This window comes from Pogona vitticeps, chromosome 1 (genome assembly GCF_051106095.1).
Source record: "Pogona vitticeps strain Pit_001003342236 chromosome 1, PviZW2.1, whole genome shotgun sequence".
Lineage (NCBI taxonomy): Eukaryota > Metazoa > Chordata > Lepidosauria > Squamata > Agamidae > Pogona > Pogona vitticeps.
The window spans coordinates 120,392,951-120,413,006 of record NC_135783.1 but is presented as its reverse complement, the minus strand read 5'-3'; the positions used below and the strand labels follow the sequence as shown (position 1 = coordinate 120,413,006).

General features: G+C 40.4%; 2 protein-coding genes across 2 annotated transcripts in view; both read right to left on the bottom strand.

Moving 5' to 3' along the window:
- Window positions 1-12,496, bottom strand: part of LOC110073003 (eyes shut homolog) — a 112,517-nt gene extending 100,021 nt beyond the window's left edge. The window contains exons 1-2 of the mRNA XM_078386662.1: window positions 12,404-12,496; window positions 9,647-9,728 (exon numbers count right to left, since the gene is read on the bottom strand). Coding sequence (XP_078242788.1) covers window positions 9,647-9,728; window positions 12,404-12,496 — 175 coding nt within the window. The remainder of the gene's footprint in view (window positions 1-9,646; window positions 9,729-12,403) is intronic.
- Window positions 12,497-18,680: 6,184 nt separating this feature from the next.
- Window positions 18,681-20,056, bottom strand: part of LOC140707322 (protein eyes shut homolog) — a 51,965-nt gene continuing 50,589 nt past the window's right edge. The window contains exon 3 of the mRNA XM_078386185.1: window positions 18,681-20,056. This exon is cut by the window's right edge and continues 42,188 nt beyond it. The gene's annotated coding sequence lies outside the window, so the exon portion shown is untranslated.

Here is a 20,056-nt window from a genome sequence, read left to right as displayed (position 1 = left end):
GCAAAGAGAACAAACCTATCCATTCTAAAGGAAATCAACCCTGAGTGCTCACTGGAAGGACAGATCCTGAAGCTGAGGCTCCAATACTTTGGCCATCTCATGAGAAGAAAAGACTGCCTGGAAAAGACCCTGATGTTGGGAAAATGCAAAGGCAAGAGGAGAAGGGGACGACCGAGGATGAGATGACTGGACAGTGTCTGCGAAGCAACCAACATGAATTTGACCCAACTCCGGGAGGCAGTGGAAGACAGGAGGGCCTGGCGTGCTCCGGTCCATGGAGTCACGAAGAGTCGGACATGGCTTAACGACTAAACAAGAACAAAAATTGTTTACTGAAACCACTCTTCAGTGATGTATGCCTGAATTCTTTTTAGTAAACACTCTATTTTATACTACATCATTATGTGGCACTATTCTGCATCATTATATGGCACTATAGTTCAAAATATAGATTTAACATTTTTGTAATACTTCAGTCTCAGCACTCAATTACTGCTGGTGTTTTGCATGCCACTATTTTGATGTGACTTGGCTGATGTCAACAGCTGGGCAAAAGGATCCCTGTTTGTTTCACTCACAGAAAGAAACCACTTCCACCCCCCGATTCACAAATGTATGTAAGCAACTGAGCAAAAATAAACAATTCATGATTGTGCTTACAGGATTCACAACATAGAAACCATTACCCAGTGACTATATTAGATTATCATTCTCAATAACCCTTCATGGAAACATTAAGGAGAGACTTTTAAAAAAAAAATCTAGATGTGCAGATTACATTGCATCGTTGTCTAGAAGAGGGTATTCCATCAGGTTGCAATACTATGCAATGGCAGGCTTCACCTGCTACGATTTCTCCTTTTGCACAACTTCAAAAAGGTGCAGAGGCCCTGCTCTCTTTGACACTTAGTCACTTCCAAAATTGTCCTTACCACACAGACCAATCAGTTTGCAGTTCCATTTATAAGTATTCTTTCACACTTCCCAGTTTCCTTAACTGCCACTGCTGGCACACATCCCCACATACATCAATGGATCAATTAACCCTAATCCATTGCCACACATGCAAATGCAAACTTTTAGGTAAAATATCTATAAAGTGTAAAATTGCCACACCTTTTAACAGCTTCATGAGGTAGATACAATTGTTGCCTCCCCATTTTTGTAGATGAGGCTGGGATTGCCTAAAACCACTGATGTTTTTCTACCTGAGGGAAAAAATTCATATCCAAAAAAGAGGTGGCCAATGCGGATGTGGGTAACCATCAAATCCACTCCCTTGGTGTACACTCTGTTGCACAGAAGCAAACAAAATAGTCTCCAGATCTCCCACCATTTGTTTTTTTTAAAAGACAGCAAATTAACCAAATAATTTTAACAAAAATCTATCAGAGAAAGCACACACCATTAACAAAATAAATAATACAGCAACTTCATGAAATAACAATTAAAAAAAATCAATCAGAGAAAGCACAGACACATTACACACAGAAAAAGGACACAGCTACTTCTTTCGGAAAACAAGAAACTAAACAAATGAATAAAGGCAAAACCCAATAATCAAAGCCCTCCCAACAAAAACTACCAGACTAAGAGATCTGTCTCCCATCTGCACTTGATGCCTTCTCTTCTCTTATTTGAGTCCAGCAGGCAGCAGCAAAAATGATCCAAGAAAGGAAGGAAGGGAAACATCGAGAAGGAAAAGAAATTTGGGGTTGGGGTGGTAGGGACTGAAAATAATACTCCCAAGAAGGCATGCTGACAGGTTGACTATCTCGTGGCAGCAGCAAAAGTAAAAAAAAAGGGAGGGGGATTTTGCACAAACATTTTGAAAAAGGCAAAAGAGGAGAAAAGGATAATAGATGGAAGCAGTGAGGGAGGCAGAAAAACAGGCAGCACAATCCAAGATGGAGGGCACCATGAACTCAGCAGCACACAATAGTCTCACCCAACAGGAATGACTGAAGCAAAGGCGTATCTGGGTTCCAACCAATCCAGGCCCTTGTAAAGATTTAAAAAATCATTCTCTCTTCCCAGACATTTTAATTGGCTGCTGACAGTATTGGTTGAAAAACATTCTGAGAAATTTGATAGACAGAGGGTGAATGAAAGGTTAAACAAAAGAGGGAAATATACACACACACATACAGGAACAGTTGTGTGCCTTTTTAAAAATTCATGTGAATCGTTCGTGTTTTAGAGGCTCTCTTTTGCCAATAACAGAAAGAACATGAAAATGAAAAAAGAGCCTCTTTTATGATTTTTTTTGTCTTTCATTAAAAAAATGAAAGAGCCACCCCTTTTCTTCAGTGGAATCTCAAACAAGTCTGCTTAAAAGGAAGCCCTGCTCAGTTCAATGAGATGAACTTGAAGGTAGTTAAGGATTACAACCTTAATTATGCATATTTTTTAAAAATGGAACAACTAGTTCAGCAAATGATTTTAAACATATCGGACTCTTTGTCCCCTTTCTGCTCAACTTTGATTAACATAAAGACATCTGTAAGAATTTCAGTACATCTGTTTCCTCCTCATTTCTAATTTTTTGTAACAAAAAAGTGTGTGACAGTGCAGCAAAATGGTTAATGGTTTCATATGGCCAGAACATATTGAAGAGAATTTAGTAATCTCGTACTAATTTATGGATGGAGACAACAAAGACCCTGTCTTTAGATTCCCCAAACATTTCTGCTTTGTGGGATATTCAAATATCTATAGCTTTACTGAACAGACAGTTTTAAAGGAGTGCCAATCAGTCCCTCCCTCCTTTTACTGAATAAATATTCTCCTCTAGTAATGATACTTGGACTGTGGCTTTATTCACGGCAAGTCTGTACCCTGAAATATTTATTTTTTATTAGATATAATGGCTTAAATCCTATTGCTTTGTGTAGTAAATCATAATTAGAATACATCCATTTGAACTTACAGTGGTGCCTCGCAAGATGATGTTAATCCATTCCATTGAAATTGCTGTCTTGTGAAAACACCATCTTGCGAAATGTGATTCACCATTGGAATGCATTGAAATCTGTTGAATGCATTCCAATGGGGAAAAATCATTGTCCTTTTGCAAAAATCGCCCATAGGGAAGCTGTTAAAATCACTGTCTTGCGAAGCATCAGTCCCAAAAACACCCGTTTTGCGAGTCGCGGACCTAGCTGTCAAAATCGTCTTCTTGCGAAGCACCATCCCCCCCCCCCAAAAAAAGTCTTGCGAAGCATGGACCAAAACATCGTCCAGTGAAAATTGCCCATAGGAAACACTGTTTTGCCAAGCGCTATAGCGATCGCAAAAACTCATCATGCGGATTCGTCATTTTGTGAGGTCATCGTCTAGCGGGGCACCACTGTACAGAGTTGTTTCACCAAATCCCCACTGATTCAATGGACCTACTCCAGTGTAACCTACTGTGCTAGGTAGCAGGATTTCAGCCACTATTTCCCCCTTCTCCCCACAATATGGAAGGACAAGAAAGGTATCTAATAAAATGTATATGAAATTTAATCACAAACATTTCACTGAGAAGAACTTCACAGTACACTGGAGGTTTTTTTAAAAAAATATGGCTTATTTGGATCTATTGCAAATGGAAACACTAATGGAAAGGAGACAGGGCTTCGCTTAAAACTGGCAAAACTACAAATATAGGAATGATCCGGCTAAAATTAAGGATTTCCTCTCGCTATTCTTATTCTTATTGATTGAATATCCCTCCTTTCCACCACATATAGCACTCAGGGCTAACGTGCAATATAATATATGAAATGATAATTAGAGTATAAAAGCACAGAACCTAAAAATGCATCCATAGAAAATGAAACAATCATGCATAAGCTTATATCTACTACTGTGAACAGGTTAAAAGGCCAAAAGCTTGCCTGGCAGAAGGACAACAGAGACAACATTAGAATTTGTCCCTTGTCCTTTTGGCAAGAGTTCTGAAGACTGAGTGCCTTTGCTGGGGTCAGGTTCTTAAGCATTAAAAAAATAATAATAGTAATAACAAAACCTCTCACTAAAATAAATAATGGGATTTGGAAGTGCTTTGTCATAGCTAGATTACATCCATGTTAAATAAACTATTTTCACCTCCTGTCCCTGGCCATTTGAAACTGGCTACATGGAGCCTGAAGTGGAAAAACAAATTACAACACTGATTAACTGAATAACGTATTTTTGGTGTGACGTGTCTTTTTGATAGAGTTCAGTTTTAGGTGCTGGGCTGGAACATGGGAGATCCAAGTTCTAGTTCCTGCTGAACCATGAAAACTCGCCCAGCTTCTGCCTTTCCCCTCTCCAGCACTCACTTCCCAACATGCTATGACTCATTTATCTTCCGCTGTTGTTGTGAGGATAAACTGGACTGAATTAGAGCCATTTACTCTGCCTCGAACTCATTGGGCAAAAGGTGGGGTATAAATGTATCTAAGAAATAATGCAAAGGTAAGTGCCCCACTTATACTGGGTTGACCTCCATTAGAAAGCCAGGAATCGAGTGCTAGAAATGTGAAGAGAAAGTAGGGAGGTTTTTTTTTCATATGTGATGGATGTGTAGTAGGGCTAAGGACTTCTGGAAAACGATACATGAAATTGTAGAGAAAATTTTATGGGTTAAAATTGCCTTAACACCAGACGATTTTCTATTGAACATGATACCACCCACAGTTGAAAAAAAGAGGTTTATTTGATTTTGCATCTGATAACTGCAGCAAGAATTTTGTGCGCTAGCAATTGGAAGACCACAAAGTTACCGACAAAAGAGGAATTTCTTGACAAGATTCTAGAACTGGAAGAAATGGACATCTGGACAGACACACTAAATGACAGAATAACAGGAATGAAGAAAAACAAATGGGAACTGCTTTATATCTGGATTGAATCTACATTGACTTAAGTAGAACAAATTAAATCACTACTATATTAGTTAGAATAGGATGAGATGAAAGGAATTGTATATACTGTAATAAACCTCTGATTGCAACAACACGCAGAGAAGTAGAAAACAAAACACAATAAAAATATTTTTTAAAAGAAAGAAAGCCAGAAAGTTATAATGTAGGAGTAGACATCCTTCAGTCTCAAGAGACTATGGTAACGTAGCCTATGGAGGACTTGGAACAGCATTTAGTGTGGCTGAGAAGGCCAATTCAAGAGTGATAATCCCTTCCACACTGAAGACAAATACAATCCGTCACCTGTCCAGCTCCCTGATTTTTCTGGTTTCGGGACTGCCTCTTTGCTTCAGCCTGCTGGACAAGTGTCTCTTAAAAATGGGAGAGGCCATGATGCACCGGCTGTCTCCAGGCTTAATGCTCAGATGTCAAGGTTTCTCATCTGTTGAGGTCCATTTATAAGGCCTTCAGATATGATCTTTGTATCACAGTTGTGGTCTCCCTCTGGGGCGATTTCCCTGCACTAATTCTCCATACAGGAGATATTTTGGAATCCAACCATCAGCCATTCTCACGACATGCCCAAGCCAACTTGGATGTTGCTGTTTCAGTAATGTATACATGCTAACAATTCCTGCTCGTTCTAGGACTACTCTGTTTGGAACTTTGTCCTGCCAGGTGATACCAAAAATGCATCAGAGACAATGCATATGGAACATGTTCAGCTTCCTCTCCTGCCATGCACAAAGGGTCCAGGACTCACTGCAGTACAGGAGTGTGCTCAGGTCATAGGCTCTATAGACCTGGACCTTAGTATATGCCATCAACTTCTTATTAAGCCACGCTCTCTTTGTGAGTTTAGAGAACATGGTAGCTGCTTTGCCAATGCATTTATCCAGCTCGACATCAAGGGAGAGGGTGTAAGAGATCATTGAGCCAAGGTACACAAAGTCATGAACAACCTCCAATTCTTGTGTGGAGATGGTAATAGAGGGAGGTGAATCCACGCCCTGGCTCATGACTTGTGTTTTCTTCAGGCTGGTTGTTAATCCCAAGTCTTGGCAGGCCTTGCTAAAATGATTCATGGGTTGTTGGAGGTCTTCAGCAGAGTGGGCAACAACAGCTGCATCATTGGCAAAGAGGAAGTCCCACATGCATTTCAGCTGGACATTGGTCTTCGCTCTCAATCTAGAGAGATTAAAGAGCTTTCCATCTGATCTAGTCCAGAGATAGAGACCTTCTGTTGCAGTTCCAAAGGCATGCTTCAGCATGACAGCAAAAAAGATCCCAAACACAGCCCTGTTTCATTCCACTTTGGATGTCAAAGGGATCTGATGTTGAGCCATCAAAAACTACAGTGCCTTCCATTTCCTCATGAAAGGACCTGATGATGTTAAGGAGTTGAGGAGGAGATCTAATCTTGGGAAGTATTTTTAAAAGGCCGTCCCTGCTAACCAAATCAAAGGCCTTTGTGAGATCTATGAAGGCCACAAAGCGTGGCTGTTGTTCCCTGCATTTCTCCTGCAACTGTCTGAGGGAGAATACCATGTCAGTGGTAGATCTAATAGTTCGAAATCCGCACTGTGATTCTGGATAGACTCTGTCTGCAAGCACTTGGAGTCTCTTCAGCACAACACAGGCAAGCAGCTTCCCTACAACGCTGAGAAGAGAGATGCTACGGTAGTTATTGCAGTTGCCCCTGTCTCCGTTGTTCTTGTACAATGTGGCAATGTTTGCATCCTTCATGTCCTGTGGTACTCTACCTTCCCTCCAGCAAAGACAAAAGATTTCATACAGCTTGGTGGTGATGATTTCTTTACAGCACTTCAGCAGGGATGTTATCCTTCCCAGGTGCCTTGCTGGAGGCGAGGGAATCCAAGGCCGCTTTTATTTCTGCTAAAATTCGTTCGCTGTCCAACTCTTCCAAGGTTACTACATTCTTTCTGGAATATAGCTCAGAGTGTGTAGGAGGGTAGGAGTGTACAGATAAAATATCACTAGGTCTTAGCCCCTCTTAATATGCACCAAGCTCCATGTTTTGACCGCATGAGTTCTTTAGTTTCGCAACAGCTCCTCCATGCATCCATTTTCTGATCATCTATCCTTTCCTGACTTCTTTTCCTGATTTCCCTGCCTTCCAGGTGATAGCACAGAATGGGTCCTATGGGAGATGGCAAGTAAATAGGCAGTGATGGTAGCCGTGAAAAGGAGGTGGGTCTACTCAGGGACGAAGGTCCACAGAATATACACTGCTACCCTGCTAAGCCTGCCTGTACATCAAATAGTCAATTGAGTTCTGTATAATTTGTGACCTATCAAGCTAACTATATTTAACCAGCCATGTGTTGCAACACACAATGGCTCCCTAGAGATCTCTGGTAAAAAGAAAAAAAATCTTCCCCAGGACTGAAAGATGGGAAATTTGAAGTACAGGAGTCATAAGCTGTGTTCTGCTTGGTGGGAAGTTGGGTATGCAGGCTCATATTAAATTTTACAGGGAAAAAAGAGGAAGATATAAAATGGAATGGCCCCACAAAGGTTTGAGTAAGAAAAATGAGATACAAGGCCAGCAATTTGATTTAAAGAGGACATGAAATGCAAGCAACCAGTGTTGTAGGTGTTTTAAGGCTTTATTCACCAGATTCATTTATTTGTATTTTGTTTTAAAGAAAAACTTGCATTCAGTGAGATGTGGCGTATTTTGGGACCCTGTAAGAATTCTAATATATTGAGGATTAGTATTCAGAAGAGAAGACTCCCTGGAAAAGACGGTGATGTTAGGAAAGTGTGAAGGCTGGAGGAGAAGGGGACAACAGAGGACGAGATGGCTAGACAGTGTCATCGAAGCAACCAACATGAATTTGACCCAACTCCAGGAGGTAGTGAAAGACAGAAGGGCCTGCCGTGCTCTGGTCCATGGGGTCACAAAGAGCTGGACACGACTTAACAACTAAACAACAGCAACAACTAAGATTAGGGTTAGGGTTGTGTTGTGCTTACGATTTAATATGCACATACTATTTTTCCAGAACCTGCATAAAATTCCAATGTTCCCTTCTGAATTGGGTCAACACACTGACAAACCAGAATATGTCCTTACTGCTCCTCAGCTTCATAGTTTGCACAAAAATAGCATGGAATCTCTTTTGGTCTCAATATACTATACAGTACATTATCCTGGATTTGATTTTAAAAAAACATGTCAAGTATTTCAGAATCTGAATCTAAGGTATTTACCCAAATGTCCCATTATTGTCCAAAAAAATCACTTTTGATTCACCAGCGACATTTCAGAGACTCATGGACCAAACACTGCAAGGGCTTAGCGACTTCACAGTGGCTTACATTGATGATATAGGGATCTTTAGTCATACATGGAAAGATCACCAGTATCACCTGGAAACAGTGCTGCAGAGAGTGAAAGCAGCAGGGCTAACAGTGAAAGCTAGCAGGACTTTGATTTCAAGGTACGTGTAATTAAAGGGACTCAAAATGGTGCTGCAGATGCCCTTTCAAGAAGACCCGAAGACTAAATAAGAAATAAAAGGACTTTGGTAAAATGGCAAATGCTATGGAATATTTAATTGCACCTCATTAAATGTTGTATGCTGTGGGTTATATGGAAAAAAATGTATATAAGTATTTTAAGTGTTATGTCATGTTGTTGAGTAAGCACCTGTATAGGCAATTGAATTGGTGAGTAATGTAGTTGAACGAGTAACAGAATTACAAAGGTAATGTATAGCATGCAAATAAGTTGTTGAATTATTGCTTATGTTCAAATGTGGTAAGTTTGATTGCAATGTTGTGTAATGGATGATTTACTACTGTAAAGCTCCTCATTGTTCATGAGGGTAAAGCACTATAGCTTTAAACCTATGAAACAACTTTTTAAGGGAGGAGGTATGTAGCGAACAGCCCTGCCCTCACCTGTCCGTCACAGCTGAGCAGTGGAGAAGGAGCCAATGAGAGGACGGAAGGCGGTTCCAAGGGGGAAGGGGTTTGGATATAAAGGCTGGTGTATGGGGTATGAAGGCAGTTCAGTGAGTGAGAAGAGAATCTGGTAGTGAGAGAGATTCTGGTAGTGAGAGACTGTGTGAAACTTAAGAGTGAACTCAGGGTGATTGAGAGATCTGTGAGAACGCTGAATGGTACAGAGAGTGGAAAGAGCTTCAAAGTTACAGTAGTACTGATTCAGATTCAAGTGATTAGCAACCTGTGATTTACCTACTGTATATTAATCAGATGTTACCCTCCCTGATCAAATAAATAAGTTAAGTTTCAAAGGTACACATGTTTCCTTGAGTGAATGGTATTGAGACAGCAATACCTGGTGGCAGCGAAGAAGGAAGAAGAGTGAGAACCTCGTGAAGGCCTGGGGGAATAGTAGGGGCTTCAGAGGAGACCGCCCCTATTTCTTTTCTTTCTTTCTTTTTCTTTTTCTTTTTCTTTTTGTTTTGTTTTTGGCCTTCAGTACAAACATGCCCATCCAACATGTGGAGGTGCCTTGGGAATTTGTCCCCATACTGAATCAGAAATAAAGCATGGACCAAGATTCCTTTTTGCAATTGGGAAATTTAAAGTGGTGGAGAAAGTCAAATGCTGCAAAAAAAAAAAAAAAAAATCACTTAAAGTCCTATAGGTAAAAGACCCCAAACGTAGTGACTAGAGATGGGCACAACCTGCCACTCTGGCAGTTCATGACAGTTTGTATTTTGGCCATACATGTGTTCGGCGCTTCCCAGCCTCACCTCTTCTGGTAGGTGCCCACTCCAAGGCAGTGGCTGGAGGCGGTGGGGCAGGGAAGCCAGGACACTGCCTCTGAGTGAGCACCTGCCAGAGAAGGTGCGGCCAGGAAGCATCAAACATCTGTTTGACTGGAAAGCAAACCAGCGTGAATCGTCAGTATGGTGGTTCATACTGATCTCTAGTTGTGCCATTCCTAGCCTCCTCACACACGGTTATGAGTATTCTAAGGCAGTGGTCCCCAACCTTGGGCCTCCAGATGTTCTGGATCTACAACTCCCAGAAGCCTTCACCACCACCTCTGCTGGCCAGGATTTCTGGGAGTTGAAGTCCCAAGAACATCTGGAGGCCCAAGGTTGGGGACCACTGTTCTAAGGGACATCCTTAGCGAGAGAGTTGTGCTGCAATGTTACCGTGCTCTTACTTGAAATTTCATTGACTGTCCCCTTTCTCTGCATACACCTTTCACCCATTTCCCCTGTGAGATGGAAATAAAAGCTAAATGCCATGATGTGAATGAGATGACTTTAGCAATCACACAACGCAAATAAAGAATAATAAATAGTCCAGGTGCCAAGTCAGCAAGCAGACTTTAGTAAGCAATTCATAATTTTTCCAGTCTCTTTGCAAATTATGTGCAAATAAGGAAAAAAATGTTGAGATGCATTAAACAAACTATTTGTTCTTGGTCCTTTTAATGTTCTTCTTAACCAGTTTTGATCTCACGTTGTTTGGCAGTTTGAAAAATGACTGCACATGCAAAAATAAATGCATTATTACAAACTAAGAGATAACTTAGGGAAAAACAGAGTCATAACGGTCAATAGCTGGGACGTGGTGGCATTGTGGGCTAAACCGCAGAAGCCTGTGCTGCAAGGTCAGAAGACCAAGCAGTCGTAAGATCGAATCCACGCAACGGAGTGAGCGCCCGTTGCTTGTCCCAGCTCCTGCCAACCTAGCAGTTCGAAAGCATGTAAATGCGAGTAGATAAATAGGGACCACCTCGGTGGGAAGGTAACAGTGTTCCATGTCTAAGTCACACTGGCCATGTGAACACAGGAGATTGTCTTCGGACAAACACTGGCTCTATGGCTTGGAAACGGGGATGAGCACCGCCCCCTAGAGCCGAACACGGCTGGACAAAAAATTGTTAAGGGGAACCTTTACCTTTACCTTTACCTTAACGGTCAATAGGCAGCAGCCAAAGATGTCACCACTGGTTTGAAGTGTTCAGTGTATTTATCTATGGCTTGACTTTTTCCCCCCCTCCAATGACTCTAATTTGACTCTTGACTTGGAGCCCTCCCACCCCTCCCTATTTTCCCTGCAGAAAAAAAGGTTATTTTCAATAGGGACTCAGACCTGGGGCTTAGGACTTGCTACTGGGTACCAAAGATGTGGATTCAGGACTCAGACCCAAATATTGATGACATTTAGTGGGGCTTACTCCCAGGTAAGTGTGTATAGGATTGGGAGCTCACTCAGCATACATCTGCGACTGAATAAAATCATGCTTCTGTGGCAATGTTGGTTGTGTGCGTGACAATTTCTTCACCTCAGAAGAACTTCATGTGTGAGAAAGAAGAAGGAAATAATTTTAACTGAACAAAACGTTTGGTTTTTAATCCAACATAGAGATGGGCAAGCTGGGAACCTTTGGATATTACGGTTTACAATTCCCATAATCCATAATCCCTGGCCATGCTTGTTGAGCTGATGAGAATTGTAGTCCACAATATTGGCGGGGTGGGGGCACAGCACTGATTACTTGATCTAACCAGATAATTAAGGGCTTCGGCCCCAGTGGCTGGAAAGGAGGGCATTAAAATAAGTCACCTTTCAGAAACAACAGAGGAGAGAGTTGTCTTGCTTTTGAAAATGAAGGGGCATACAGATTCAGAGCAGGATTTTCTCCCCCTTTACAGACCATAAAAATACCTTAGGGGTTAAGGCAGAACTTTTACGTGCAAACAAATCCACACTCTTTTTTTGGCATTCTAAGATGCACACTGGAAATACATTTTTCATAACTAGCAAAAACAACAACATTGGAGCAATTTATGGCTTTTGTGGTTCCACTTTTCAGATGGCCATACAAATCACTGCAGAACATGCCCTATTTTTCCTTTTCCTTATCTTATACGCTAAGTCCGTGGTTGCTTTCAGAATAACTTTTTGCTTTACAACAGAGTATACTCCTAGTCATTCCAGCTCAACTGGCTGAAATAAAAGCATTTGAATGATTCCTAGTCGTTGTGTTTCCAGACACGCTGCTGGGCAGATATAACGCTCCTCACCTTTGGTTCCACACAGTGAATCCCGGCTTACGAAGAACCTATGTTTTATTCTGTCAGAGAAGTCTGTGCTGCCTGACTTACTAAGAGTTATGGTTGTGTTTTTCCTCACAGAGTTGAAATGCCCTCTAATGTGGCATGCTGTACAACGATAAAGTGTGGTTAACGTCGAAAACTGTTTTCAATGGAGCCCATAAGGGTTTCTCAGGCAAAGAAAAACAACATTTATGAATAAAAGCTCTTTAGTACTCACTCTGTCACCACCAAGATCAACCCCAAGTCTTCAGGAAATGACAAAAATGTTCTATATATCAGGACACTGATGAAATACCAAGGGAGGATTCTCTAAGACAATGTTTTACATGCCATGAGAAGGCAGTAGCTTTGCTTAAGATAGAAAATAGTGAGTTCCCACAGCAACACTCCCACTTTCTTGCTGGTCTTTTCCCCCCCCCTCCACCCCAGTACTTGTTCAAACTCCATGCCACTGCTTTCTGTTCCTTCCCCTTCCTCTTCTTTTCTTTCTTTCAGGCCATTCTTTTCCTCCAGTTCTGTATTCATTCCGCCTGTACAAAGCAACATCCCAGTGTCCTTCCTCTTGGTCTCTCTATGACCACTTCTGCAACAGTGTCCTTTCCCCACACGCCCATATACCCAACACCTTCTTTTTCTTTCTCACTGGTCTTTCTCTTCCTTTGCCTCAGAGTATATCCAATCATCATGAAGCAAACAAACATATCAGAATTCTTCTGGAAGAAAATGAATAATGAGTATCTGTATTTTAAAAACTCATCTAAGGCTCTTTAAAAAAACAAACACAGAAACAGAAGTGTTCTGTCTTGACAGTGAACAATAAGAGCCATTAGTATATTTAATAGGCCCAAGTCCCATATAGGTAAAGGTAAAGGTTCCCCTTGACATTTAGTCAGTTGTGTCTGACTCTAGGGGCGGTGCTCATCCCCGTTTCCAAGCCGTAGAGCCAGCGTTTGTCTGAAGACACTTTCCACTGTTACGTGGCCAGTGCAACTTAGACATGGAACGCTGTTACCTTCCCACCGAGGTGGTACCTATTTATCTACTCGTATTTGCATGCTTTCGAACTGCTAGGTTGGCAAGGAGCTGGGACAAAGCGACGGGAGCTCACTCCATTGCATGGATTCGATCTTACGACTGCTGGTCTTCTGACCCTGCAGCACAGAGGCTTGTGCAGTTTAACCCACAGCGCCACCAAGTCCCATATATATGCTAATAAAAACCAAATTTACATCTGCCTATTTGTAAAAAGGAAGCAATCATAACAAAAGAATTTGAAACAATTCACTTTTGCCAAAAAATTAAACAATTGTAAAGATAGCTTAATGCCCTTGTACATTTTATTTTTCATCAGTATGTCCCAGTGGCCCCTTAGACAGTATTATGTAGTTAGGAGGAAGGGGCTAAATTGTGATGACAGAACACATTCTTTTCCCAAGATAAATTCCTTACCTGTGTATTTAAAAAAAACCATACCCAGTAACTAGACTGAAATGACCCTCTTTTTTTGAATTTTAGGAGATCTGCTGCCAGTTAGAGTAAATATTCCTGATCTACCCAGAATTCAGAAAGGGATTTTGTAGAACTTCAGCTCCGAGGTGTGGTACAACACTCACCAGGCTGGTTGGGAAGTTCTGGGAAAGCTGTAGTCTTCCCGCTTCCCGACAAACTTTCCCAGTCTGTGATGTAGACATACCAGTTGTCTGGCAATGCAGGACAGCTACAGTACAGTATATGTCTTTGCGTGATGTGATACTTGAAACCCTCTGCAGCTCACCAGGTGATCAATAAATTTATTCTGTGCAGTTAGAGGACCTGCTGTGATTCAGGATCAGAGGCTCAGCAAAATTCCTACGGCGATGGGGTCGACAGGGTGCAGTTGTCATTGGGTCAGTGGCTTGTGGTGGTGGCAAAACATGTTCAGTGTAATAGCTGGAGAGTAACATAGAGAACTTGTATATTACCCAGACAGATCTTACCTAGCAAAGGTTAGAATGTCTTGTTTTTCTGTCAGATTGCCTGAATCGAAGACAAGTTTGCTTGCCCTCCCCATTGCCTACACAGATGTGGTAAGCAATTTTGTACATACTTCATTTGGATGGTCCTACCCATTAAACCCCTTCTGCCTCTGTCAGGCAGCCCCTTGAAGGTGCCCCTTAAAGGCATGGTGGTCCATGGGCTGAAAAAGAGTTGCCGCCCACAATGAGATTCAACGTATCGGCCACTGCAAATGGTAGATCTATACGAGAGAGAGAGAGAGAGAGAGAGAGAGAGAGAGGAAGGCACGGAGAATGAGACCTGACCCTTAACTGTGAATGATCTGCAGCAGATCAAGAATCAAGGACTACTCTTATGGAGATTATGGAATATATTTTGTAATTTTAGAAATCCTAAATTCCAATAATTAGGAACTGGGTTTTTTTTTTTCCTTTTCTTTTTCACCTACAGAATGATTCTGGACAGTCCAAAGAAAGCACTGTATTCCTGTGTTTTCTACACTAGAAAGCAGAAAGAAGGTTGAGATGGGACATGATAGCTATGTTTAAATATTTGAAAGGATGTCATGTTGAAGAAGGGACAGGTTTGTTTTCTAGGGCTCCAGAGACTAGGAAACGAAGCAATGGTTTCAAACTACAGGAAAAGATATTCCATCTGAACATTAGGAAGAACTTCCTGACAGTCAGAGCTGTCCGGCAGTGGAATAGGCTGGTGGAGTCTCCTTTGGAGGTTTTTAAACAGAGACTGGATAGCCATCTGTTGTTCCCGCATGGTGGGGGGTTGGACTGGATGACTTCAGAGGTCTCTTCCGACTCTATGACTCCAGCACTGTTCTCTTTTGTGTCTAACAAGCAGCTTGCTACCCTCCTGTTGAGCCAGCCATGAAGCTCTGCTCCCACACAGGTGTTCTAGAAATGCACAAGGATTGTGCAGGAATAGCCCAAAGTGGGTTTTAATCTCTCAGTTTTATAGGAAACAATTATTTCAGATTATTTTAAGTCTAACATTGCTGGGAATACCCTTATGAAGTTTTACTTCCTCCAACACACACTATGATCCTTTCTCTCACAGCACTGTTATTTGTAAGGGTTAAAAAAAAGGCAGTGTTAACAAATCCTTTGTTAACGCTGCCTTTTTAAAAACCCTTATAAATAACAGTGCCATGAGAGAAAGGATCAAAGTGTGTGTTGGAGGAAGTAAAACTTCATAATCACAACACACTTGTGATTATGAGCTGTATCCAATGTTGAACATTCATGTACAGTATGCAACATATTAAGGGGGGGTATGATTTCTCCTTCCTGTTAGAACCCCTCTGAATTAGTTTTAGGTCGACCCCAGAGACGACAATGGGGAAAAGAAGGGAAAGAAAGTTAATGTGAGTTGCTTGGACTGTATAACTATTAGCAAAATATGGAACTGGATATCACTGTGTAATTCTGAAGAGGTATTTTAAAAATAATAATATTACTTTTATGAATGTATATATTTATTTTATATCCTGCCTTTCTCTGCCGTCTTTCTCACAACACTCCTGTGAAATGGCCCACATTATGGCCATATAACTAGCGAAAGATCACTAAGTGTGCTTCATGACCAATTGAGGATTTCAGCCTAGGTCTCTGAAGTAGTCATCTAACGTGCTAACCATTACACTATGCTGACTCTAGAGATTCTACTATTTAAGTTATGGTGGTAAAGGTAAAGGTTCCCCTTGACAATTTTTGTCCAGTCGTGTTCGACTCTAGGGGGCAGTGGTCATCCCCGTTTCCAACCCATAGAGACAGCGTTTTGTCCGAAGACAATCTTCCGTGGTCACATGGCCAGTGCGACTTAGACACAGAACGCCCTTACCTTCCCACTGAGGTGGTCCCTATTTATCTACTTGTATTTGCATGCATTCGAACCGCTAGGTTGGCGGGAGCTGGGACAAGAGACGGGAGCTCACTCCGTCACGTGGATTCGATCTTACAACTGCTTGGTCTTCTGACCCTGCAGCACAGGCTTCTGCGGTTTAGCCCACAGAATTATTTCCATGTGGGTTTTTTCCCATACTTAAAAGCCTGCCTGCCTCAGTGCTTTAGTCCTCTAGATTTAGACCATTGTCTCCGATGTAGTAAACTTGGCTTCAGTGAAGTGTTTCAGTTTAATTAGGTTGTAGTACTGTCCAGCTGTGACTTGGCTTAATTTATGTTAAAGCAGCTGATAAACTGAGTCCATGAAGTGCCATCTTTTCTTTTCTTCTAGGATGATAAAACATCTGAATAAAATACTCAGAAAAGATAAGCCCTAGAAGCTCTTCATTCCTGTTGTGTTCAAATAAAGATTTCTACAGGGGAAATGAAGTAAAATCCAAGCCTCTTCTTAAATATCACGGAGCAAGGATCACCACAATTCTTTCACAGATATAATAATGGACGAAGCAGCAGACAAAAGACATCTGAAATAACACTGCCCTTTTTTTAACATTAGGATGACAATATTTATTTCATTTATAGCTTTAGCAAAGTAGAAACTGATTCTCTTTCGGTGTTAGAATAAAATTGTGGCCATGTATTCCAGTTACATTCCTGCAATATTTTCTGAAGAATACAATTATTATAATTATTTACTAAATTTGTTGTTCACCTTTCACTTCTAGTAATATACGCAATTAAGTAATATTAATCCAAAGATGCAATTGTAACGTCAAAAGAAAAGCTTAAAATGGGGCAGTCTTATACTGGTCTTTCAAGCAAGAATAAAAGGCCAGAATTCTGTTGGTTAGCTATGCTGACCTAAGTGAAACAGCGTAAATTGCAGTGGTGAATTGCTGCTGGTTAACAAGCCTTCTCATTGCATATCAGCTATGTGAGTTGGTGCATAACAAGGGATACAAGTTGCAATTTGTTAATTAGAAGTCATTTACCACTATAATTTAGGCCATTGCACTTACTAAGGATAGTGCCCATTCCATCTGTCACGGAATTGCTTCAGCCCAGCTGCCCAAAATACTAGTAGCCCTACAGCCAGATCAAAAAGTTCCAGTTTAGGCACAGATCAGGGTCAGGCTGGAGTGCAATTCCTTGTGTGTCATGCAATTGCCAGGAAACAGCTCACGGCAGCCTGCTCCACAAGTGGTCCAAAATGTGATCTAGCTTCATAACTAAGCAATAGCATTCTGGCCAAGATACATTTTTTTCACTAGAGCTTTCCAAAAAGGAGCTGTCTTCTCAGCTCCCAACCCTTGTTTATTAGCAGGCATCCAGTTCTTATTGGTGCCAAATGTGTCCCAAAATGTGTGAACTTGAAACCTTGATCAAGGCAATTGAAGGGGTTCCATCTGCACACATCCATTTGCACTCCCTTCAGATTGGTCCAGGTCACACTTAGCCAAGGAAAGAAGTTGTGTTCATTGCCACCTACAGGATGGGAGAAGTTCTGCAGGTTCTGGCTAGCCTTGTTATGCACTTGGTGCTCTTCTTTCTGACAAACTCCTCACAGATTAAAAAAAGAGAGAGCAAAAAATAATAGCACTTGCTATCTTGTCTTCTGACTGACAGAAACTTTTTCTTTTTCTTTAGCTACCAAATGGTGGCTCATTTAAGAATAACCTTTCTGAATGTCATTGCATTCTGGAAGCTGTTTTTCCAAGAAGTTTGTCACCATATGATCCTTTGAGTTTTCAGAATATGGAGAAAAATGTTAATTTGTAGAAAGGTATTTGAGGACGTAGGGATAATAGCTTTAAAATTGCTTTCAGTCATATATATTTTAATTATTTTTCATGTGGAATTGTAATCATCTTTGTTTGAGAAATATGCCATATAAATCTTTTAATAATAATTAAAGAGATCTGCCTGGTCAGTTTGTGTTCAGTGAGAAAAAAATAAGTGGGATATCAATTTTAAAAAAATAGATAATAGTAATTGCAATGTTTCAAAATACCATTTATTATGGAAACTGCAGTATTTATGTAAATGAATGAGAAATCCTTTGAAATTCTCTGGCTTATTGAACAATGTAGAAGTTAATTCTCTATTAACATTGTCTAATAGCTGCCATAGTTAGAATAGCTTTAGGGTTATTTCTTCAGCACAAGTGTTATGAAGAGAAACTATAATTACAGTGGAGAAAAAAAATCCTGAAATACAAATGCCTCCCAATAATAGTTTACATTGGTTCAATATATATATGTACATTTGAAATATAATACTGTATATGCAATATTGCACCGCCTGATACTTACGGTATGTTGCCCACAGCAAACTTCCTAGCAGAAAGCTGTTGATAGAACTGATTTTTCTGTGCTACTGTCTTTACTCTACTGATGAAGAATTACATGTACTTATTCCCATGTGATAGAGGAATTTGTAGTGACTATTGATAACTTAAGGTAAATACAATGGAAGTCCAATTAGATCCATCTCCGGAAACATGATCAAAAGTGTAAACTTGCTATATTTAGTTCTATTTACCACATTAAGATAGTAATTATTAAGTGCAATTATTGCTGTCAGAATATTTAAAGCCTTTTTTCTTTCTCCTGCAAAAAGTTGAGTTTCTATTTTATACCTTGTTTTTATGTATAACTTATTAACCGATGTAATTGAAATTGTTTATTTAGGACTTGAGAGACCTGGGTTTGAATCCCTACTTAGCCATGAAGGTCACTGGGTGATCTTGGGCTAACCCAATTCTCTCAGCCTCACCTACCTCACAGGGCTATTGTGAGGAGAACATGGGGAGAAAGGGAATCATTTGTGTCATCTTGAGCTCATTGGAGAAAAGACTGGATATAAATGTACCTAAACAATTAAATAAGTACATTTATCTCTGGATATACCTTCATGGATCATTTATTACTAATGACAGGTGAACCTAGAAAAATCCAGCTTTGGAATTAATGGTATTGTCATGTTTGTCTGGATTGCATATCCTGCTTTAGCCTTTATTTGGGGCAACAGTGTCTCCTGTATGAGACACTTGTAGTATCATACCTGTGATGGTCAGCTTTCCAAAACAGAGGGCAATTTAGAGAGTCCTATTTACTTTGTCAACTGGCTGACCTACGTTGGGGCTCAGTATGAAACTGATGCAAGAGATGAGGATTCCAGCTTGTTCCTCAATTACAGATGTATCACATTTCTCCTTGGATCTTTAAGCCAGTTAATGGATCTTAAATGCACACAGAACTGAAAATGGACTTATAAATGTATATTTTGAAAAAAAAAAACAGTTATAATTTTCATTCCAAAGAGCTCACAATATGATACAGACCAGAGCCAGCTCAACAAGACTTTGTTTCATTGATTCATACATTTCTGTGGATAGCCAACATAATTATTACTCAGTTCAGTTATTTCTACATAGTGTTATCAAACCATTTTTTTGGTTGATCTAGTGCAGTAATGATGCTTAAAGTTAAGTAGTTACTGAACAGCTCAGAACCAATAGTTGAGATCCTGTTGCTTAGCATAGTAAGTTGCAGTAAAGTGGGTCCACAGAAACAGTGGGGATTTGGGGAGTCAGTTCCTTCACAGATTCTACTGATTCAAGTGGGTTTTCTCTAGTTGCCATCTACTACAGTAAAGTGGCTACTAGCGTTGGCCCATTTGAATCAATGGAATTTAATTCAGCAAATCCCCATTGATTCAATGAGCCTACTCTAATGCAACTTACTACATTAAGCAATAGGATCTCAGTCATCATTTACATGTCATCCTTGAATGGAGGTCAGAATGCAAAGAATTCATAATTTACTTGTCAGAGAAGAATATCTGCTTCATGCAAGCCCAATGATATATGTATCTTTTCCTAATTTTTCTTAGTGGTACAAGCTTCATTTCTCTTTTTCAAATATCTCTGTGTACTTGCAAGACCAGTAACACTTTAAAAAAAAACAGGACTCATCTTCAGCATGGATTATTGCTATTTTTCACTAGTACTCCATCAGAAACAAACAAACAACTACACACCTTGTTGTAACATTTCCTTTAGTATTAATTTTGATGTGATGGAAGTATGATGGTCATTAATATCTAGCCTGCATATGGAATATAACAGTTCTAGTTGCCTAGCAACGACCAGCTGAGTTTGTAAAAAAAATGA